At 33.5% G+C, this 8,230-nt stretch overlaps 1 protein-coding gene across 1 annotated transcript; it reads left to right on the plus strand.

Moving 5' to 3' along the window:
- Positions 1-5,188: 5,188 nt before the first annotated feature.
- Positions 5,189-6,188, plus strand: LOZ57_006896 (uncharacterized protein; the record flags this gene model as incomplete). The annotated part of the gene is made up of 2 exons (XM_049255911.1): positions 5,189-5,196; positions 5,261-6,188. 2 exons carry the CDS (start codon positions 5,189-5,191, stop codon positions 6,186-6,188), a joined length of 936 nt encoding a protein of 311 aa, XP_049105114.1.
- Positions 6,189-8,230: the final 2,042 nt, after the last annotated feature.

The raw sequence follows: 8,230 nt of genomic DNA on the forward strand, positions 1-8,230 counted from the left end.
CCACTCAATTTATGAGACATTCTCTGTAAAGCAAGAGTACCAGATACAGAAGATTGTTAACTTCTGTAAGAATGACTGAGTGATTGAATATCTTGTGTGGTGACAGAGATATGAGAAAAGAACTTAAGAGTCTTCAAAGAATGTGAGACATCTAGATAAGAAGCTGTTTGAGTTTCATAGAAAACATTCAAACAAGTTCAGTCTATGCTGTATTTTAAGAATGTGCACTTAGAGAGGTCTTGTTAGATTTGTAAAGACATTTACAAAGCAGTTAGAGAATGATTCATAAAGCAGAAGAGCAGTGATCTGAGTAGTGAATTGATTTAGAAGAAAACTCAGTCTGTAAAAGCATTTACAACTGTCAAAAAGTGGTTCATGAAGCAGAAGTAGTGAATTTACTCTAAGATAAAAGAAAGAACTAGACTATTAATGGCCAAAGCCCACAAGAGAAAGAGAAAACTAGACTATTAGTGATTAAAGTCTGCAGTAACAAAAGAAAGAAAACAAGAGAATAATTCTAAGAATTGAAAGAATAAATTTTGTGTGTCTGATAGATACAGTTATTGCATCTGTCTCTATCAAGAGAACTTGCAACACACTGCCCCAATGAGAGATTTAAGTTATCTCAACATACTGTACATGACTACTGAAAATAATTGTCTGTCATAGTGATCAGAACTTCTTCTCAGAGCTGAGCTCTATCTTTCAGTCAAACAGAGTCTGTTGAATCAGTAAAAGTTTCAGACTGAAGAAAGAGAAAAGTGAAAAGTCATCTCTCATAATCAGATAAATTCTGATCTGAAATTAAGAGTGAAAGATGGCTCATAGTACCATGTTCTGACTGACAAGTTAACAGTCAGGGCAGGGGCCAGAGAAGCAGAAGCAGAAGCAGAAGCAGATACAGTAGACAGAGAAGAAGTTAATGAGATCAACTTTTAGAGAAAGAAAAGCATTAGCTGAAACTCTTAATATCACTTTGTAAATGAGTTTACAAAGCAGAAACTGTCTTTATAAGTCATGTTACAAAGCAACTCAACATATCTTGGGTGCATCAGAGACAGAATCAATGCTTAAGAATGGGCACAGTATAGAAAAGAACACAGACTGAGAATGAGAATGCAGTAGAAATGAATCAGATCAAGAAAAATGAAGCAGTATTATTATTATTATTATTATTCATTATAGTCTTGTGCAGTCTGAGACTATGAAGACTATCTGCAAGCTGTCTTGCAGAATTTAACTAAGTTACAAAAACAATGATCAGAGACATGATCATAGACAAATTAACAAATGAAAAACATACAAGAGTGTCAGGGCAGTGATTTATGTCTTTTCTCCACAGAAATTTAAAAACAAATAATGAGATTGTAAGTGAGATCTTAAAAATGAAGCAGTACATTATCAACAAAAGTTTCAGATCTGGAAGATGAATGGCCACTCTCTTTCAAGATCTGGTCAACTGAGGCAATGGAACTAGTAGTTGAAAAAGAATTGTTACTAGACACAGTAGACACCATTGAGTGTTTCTATCAAGCTTGAATATTAGCACTCTGAATATGCCATCAGCCATGCACACAGAAAAGAGAATTATGGAGTGAGAAAACACTTTGTAAAGAATATTTCAGACTTCATAAAAGTAATTATGAAGCATTAAAAGAAGAAGAAATGAAAGAATATCACTTACATCATCATAATTGAAATCAGACTAACTGAATCATAATGTCTGAAAAGAGATCTCAAAGTCTTCAGAGACATAACTCTCTATTGCATAAATGAAAACTGATGACAATGATGCTTCTCCACTTTAATTTTCTTAAGAAATAGCAGTGGTTGAGAACTCTGCTTCAGATGAAGCAGAAGATTCTGAAGACATCTCTTACATTGTCTCTAAAGAGAGTTTTAAATAATGACTGATTGAAATTTTAACTTCAAACTTGCTGAGCCATTGTTGCTCATGTTTTGACATTTTAATTTTGAACAGAAGAAAGACATGGCAAAATTATCTCTCTGCATAATGTATTAGCACTGAGAAAAGCTGTTTACAAAGTCTCTCAAGATTCATAATCATTAAGAAGAGAATGCTTGTCTGAAACTCTTATTAAAATAAAGAAGAATGTTGTTAAAAAAGAAAAAGAAAGAGAGAGAGAAAGAAGATCAAGAAAGAGATATTTATATTCAAGAGATTATTGAGTATTACTAAATGAATCATGAGAAATGACAGTCACTACAGCAACTACATTATGATCACAGAGAAGCTGTCACTCTTGTTGTGATCTTACTATCACATCTACATTTAGAAACTGAGATTGAATTAAGACTCTGTATTGCAGTCTTCTTACATTCATCACATCAAAAAGAGATTTTGTACAAAATTGTTACAATCACAGTGAAGCTGTCACTCTCACTGTGATCTTGATCACATCAATGTCTTGAGAATCAAGACTTGTGAAGAGAGAAAAATCTGTAAGACTTTATGCTGTGATCTTCTTACATTCATCTTATCATCTAAAAGAGATTTGTAAAATCTTCTTAATGCTTAGATGATCATGCTCTATGGCATCTGAAGTTTGTAAACTTAATGACTGATCACATGATTTCAATAGCAAAGCTAAACACACAAAATCTGCCACAGACACTTCTTTATGAAGATCAGTGACAACATATCTAGAGACTCTAGATACTGTTGTAGCAATATAAGTCATCTCTCTCTCTCTCATGCTTAGATCTCTTCATAATCATCTCACACCCAACCTAATCTTGTTTACAAAGGCTGTAAGTCATTGCCACATTACCTGCAACCACCCAATCCTCACAGTTTTGTAAAAAGTAGTTGTACTTGGACTGACCACAGACAGAGATTTTCCAACTGAAATCTCATCTCTAATGCACTAATAGAAAATTAGAATGGAATCAAAACTTGAGTTTCAAGTACAGAAATGAAAATGAAACTTAATTTAAAGAAATTGAGATTATTCAATTAGAGATAGAAATTCTCAATTTTTCTAAACTTAAAATAAAATCTTATTTTATATCATTTTTAGTATCAAAATCATATGCAAATGTATATATGCATTTTGACTTGAATCTTCATGTGTCAATTTTTCTATTTTGTCATATTTTGATTAAAGTTGTTTTAGAAATAGAAAAGTCTAGAAATGGAATCAGAAGTATAAAATTTAAAACTGAAATAGAAATGAAACTTTTATTTATATTTTGAGCTGAAATTGAAACTAACTTTCAAATTTTGGAAAGAGATTGAAATCAACTCAATTGAATTTGACTTTCAGTCTTATTTCATTGAAATCTCAAAGAGATTCTGGACTGACTGCAGAGACAGATTTCTCAACTGAAATCCCATCTCTAATGCACTAATGAGAAATTGAGATGGGACTGAAACTTAAGTTTTAAGTACTGAAATGAAAATGAAACTTAATTTAAAAAGATTGAGATTATTTAATTAGAGATAAATATTCTCAATTTTCCTAAACTCAAAATAAAATCTTATTTTATACTATTTTTAGTACCAAAATCATATACAAATGTATATATGCATTTTGACTTAATGTGCCAATTTTTCTATTTTGTCATATTTTGGTGTAAAAATACACTTTCAAAATAAAGTTTGAAAGAAAATTAAAGTTGTTTCAGAGATAGAGAAATCTAGAAATGAGACTTAAAATATAAAATTTTAAACTGAGAAGAGAATGGGACTTTTATTTATATTTTAAGATGAAATTTAGACTAATTTTTAAATTTTGAGAAGAAATTGAAATCAACTCAATTGAAATTGACATTCAGTCTTGTTTCATTGAGATTTCAAAGAGATTCCAACAGTCAGTTTAATAATGTGCAATAGTTTATTAATCTTGAAAATAAACTGCAACATTGAATTTTATGATATTATTGATGATGTCACATATGATGAGTCATGACATTTCATATGATGTAATATCATATTATGATGTAATTTGTCATCTCAATTTATTATTTTTTTCTTCATTAATAATTTATATAAGCAATACTATAATAGTAATCCTATTGCTGTAACTCTATTAGAGAATAAAGTTTGAAATAAACTTTTATAGAATAAGATTTGAATTAACCCCAGAAGAGTTATAGATCAAACTTTATATTTAATCAAGATTTATGTATATGACTCTGTAAATGTTATAGAAGTTATACACATCATAGTATCATACATATGTTATATAAGACAATAGATAGTATATAAATTTGATTATATTTGCATGTTTTATATTCTTACAACTGAGATGAAAATGAAATTTTTATTAGTATTTTGAAATGAAATTGAAACTTATCATCAAATTTTGAAAAAAAAATGGAACAAACTGAGTTGTACTGTTCTCTAATCTTAGTCTCTGGGGAATCTCTATAAGAATTCCCACAGTCAGTCTAGTGACTCTAGTTCTGATGGTCAGTCTACTTTCAGGCTTCAGCTTAGTCTTTTGAGATTCAAATCAGTATAGAAATTCCAATAGTCAGAACTTGGTCTAATATTTAGAACTTTTAAATTTCTATGACAACTTCAGAATTTCTTCTTTGTCCACAAAAAGCCACTCAGATGTTGTGCAGCTCATATTCAACCAAATTCTTTAATTGAGTTAATCTGAAAGTGCAATTCAGTACTAGAGAACCTAGCAAAGAATGTCTGAGATAATGGTAAATGAATTTTAATATGAACAATAATAATTGTAGTTAGTCTGCCCTATGCCCAAAGTGGTGGTGTTGAGACTAAATCAATGCCAAGACCTTCATATGTGTTCAAAATTTCTTCTTTTCATTGTCACATCACAGACTGCTGTACTCACAAGGATAATAGACAGCCAATTATGGAGCATGGCTGGCTAGTGCAGGCTCTTTCATTGATTTCAGTTGCTAAAACCTTTCGTTCGATCAATGCGATAGATACTACTCACCAAACAGCTCATTTGTTATAACTCTCAGCCGACTTAGCCCTTCAGCTAAAAAGGGGAACAACTTATTAGACGTTGGTCCTGTTGTCTTTTCCCACAATAACCGCCGTAAGGAGTACTTTTTAATCTGTTGTGCATGCTGCTGGGGAGTGCTTAAAATGGGACACCCAACGCCTTCTGGCTCCGAGCACTGCAATAATTTCAAAACACCGGGGGATCTATATGGACTACTCGATGCTCAGCCATCCGCGACAATGGATGAGTATGCCGGTCCTTAGGAAATGTCTATTATCGCTTGACGCCCGTTGCTAAATTGTTTATCACAGGCTGAAAATTCTGTATCGGAGAAAAGCGCGTGAGCTTCATCCTGATAGAAACTACTACGGTAACGTGGAAACTTCGACTGTTCTTTTCGCCGAGGTCCAAGCTGCTTATGACGTCTTGTCGGACCCCCAGGAGCGAGCTTGGTATGATTCTCATCTCACAATCAAGAAAGGGGAAAGACACCAGGAGTCCAAATTTTATTGCGGTTCCAATTTAACAACAACGGAGGATATATTAGCAATCATGTTGACATTCGCCCCTACTATGGAGTTTTCTGATCTTCGATCCGGCTTCTTTGGATCAGGACGGGCACTATTCAATCAGCTAGCAGAAGAAGAACATATCTCATGCGCCCGGGAAAACTTGAGGTGTATTGAATATCCTTCATTTGGTAGTAGCGCTGACTCCTTTGAGTCAATTCGATCTTTTTATGATATATGGAGCTCATTCTCGACCAAGAAGACTTTTTCATGGAAAGACACGCATAGAAACTCGGATGCACCTGACAGAAGAACCCGAAGATTCATCGAGAGGGAGAATAAGCGGTTACGGGATGAGGCTATCAGAGACTTCAATACCGCGGTTCGATCTTTGGTTCGCTGCATAAAAAAAAAGGACCCCCGGTGCTCGGTACACTCTTTGAGTGAAACGGAAAGGCAACGATCGTCTAGATCTGCTGCGGCAACCCAGGCATCTCGCTCTCGGGCTGCGAATGAGGCACGGCTGGGAGATTATGCAGAACCGGAATGGGCCCGGAGGGAAAACTTGGAGAATGATATTCTAGGCACTGACCCTGATTCTGAACAGGAGTATTTTAAGTGTCTTCTCTGCCATAAGACGTTCAAGAGTGAAGCCCAATTCAACGTCCATGAGCGCAGTAAAAAACATGTGAAAGCGGCCAAGCAACTTCATTATAAATGTTCGGAATGATCGCATCGGATATAATGATTAACCTTATGTGAGAGCTTCCATCTGGAGGAGATATGTACGAAGTCAATGGTTTATTATCAGGCTCATCCTACTCTCCGTCTCTAATCCTTCCACAACTCGGAGATGCCCTGTGAAGGGATGACCTACATGGAGTCAGATCAACCGGCGTAAATCAGAGAAGCCGCATGTTTTTGAGGGTGCAAACTTCATTGATGACGAAACATAAACATGAACTACAATAATTACTCCAAAGCGGAATCGCGGATCTCTGCAATTCATCACCGAACGACCTAACCCACAAAGCAACCAATTTTTCTACCATAGACCTCTACTTTCAAAATTCAATAAAATGACCAACAAAGCTGCTATTAAATTGGTGATTGAAGATCTGTGCTTGCAGAAGACTCCTAATTATGCCAAAACTGCCAAAAAGTATGAAATCAATGTAACTATGTTGATGTGTCACTTTAAAAACACAAGTCTCTAGATGTGAAGCGGAAGCCATCTCTCTATATTTAAGAAATCTTACAGACACACAGAAAGAAGCTCTTCTAGAGCATATTGACACTCTTATAAACAAATTCTAGGGTCTCCAGGTGCCCAAGTGTGTGGTCACCAGGCATCTTAACTGGTAATTACTGGTTCCAAACATGGATGTTACCAGTGTGCAATTGATATGATGTGGGTTGAACTGTCCCCAGACATTGTGAAGTGACTCAACAGATCTTGGCCTTGTATAATCAGATTAAATTACTGAATATTACTAGAGATATTAGAAGATCTTGGAAGAACTCAGAATGTAGTAACTGTAATAAAACAGTCACTTATAAAAATGCTCAGTATGATGTTGTAAGACAACAGATGACTGTACTTTTCTACTATCTAATTACTACTGATAAGAATCAATAAGAAATCATATCAACAGTGATGTAGATTACATTCATCTATTCTGCTGCATCACTTCAATGTTATTGTCAAAAATATTTATTATTTCATTACTACTGATAGATATCAGTGATAAATAATATTAACAATAATGTAGATTACATTCATCTATTCTGCTGCATCACTTCAATGTTATTGTTGAAAATATTCATTGTCTAATTACTACTAATAGATGTTAGTGACAAATAATATTAACAATAATATAGATTATTTCTATCTACTATGCTGTCTATCACTTCAATGTTATTGAAAGTATTCATTGTCTGATTACTACTGATAGCATATATCAAAATGCAGATATATTATTAATTAAGATATGATTTTAGTATTGACATTCTAATTACATGCTTCTAGTTTATACTAATGTCTATCAGTTGGTCTGCAACATGAAGGCAAGTGCAGAGCTAGCATGAACATTTAATTTTAAATTTACATATAAGATTGATGAAGATGCAATAAGTGAAAATGATAGTCATCATGAATTTACTATTATATGTCTATTAAATGAGCTTCATGAGACATGATACTAACTGTCATTAGTCAGATATTATCAATAACAACTCAATACAATTAATTGTTCAAGATAGATTTTCACAGTGCTTAGCAACTATGAAAATTGAACATGTTCAGTTTCTACCACAATATTCAAACACTGAGATATATGACTACACATATTGTGTGAATACAGAAGAAATGTCAACTGAAAATATTTAGTAACTACATTTAATGATATTTATTCAATGACAGTTGATGATAAGTGAACTTTACTGACATAAACTAAATACAACATAAATATGAAAATTAGAATGATCACACTACATAATGAGCTCATTCTTCATTTCTTGATATTTCATGCAAAGTTATTAAATATCAGTCAAGACACTGCACTTGATATGGAACATCATCAATTCTGAGCCAAATTTACTTAAAATATAGTCATTGAAAAGCTCTTTTTTTACTTAGTTATTCTCTTCATTTTCATCTGGCAATTCACTGTGGTGGGTGGGAAATCTTACATCAAAGACTTAGTTGTCAGTTTTGGCTACTCAGACACTTTATCTGATTACTATAACACAGTCATCTCCACTACAGTTCTG

This window comes from Ophidiomyces ophidiicola (assembly GCF_022830035.1).
Source record: "Ophidiomyces ophidiicola strain CBS 122913 chromosome Unknown scaffold_75, whole genome shotgun sequence".
NCBI classification, from domain to species: domain Eukaryota; kingdom Fungi; phylum Ascomycota; class Eurotiomycetes; order Onygenales; family Onygenaceae; genus Ophidiomyces; species Ophidiomyces ophidiicola.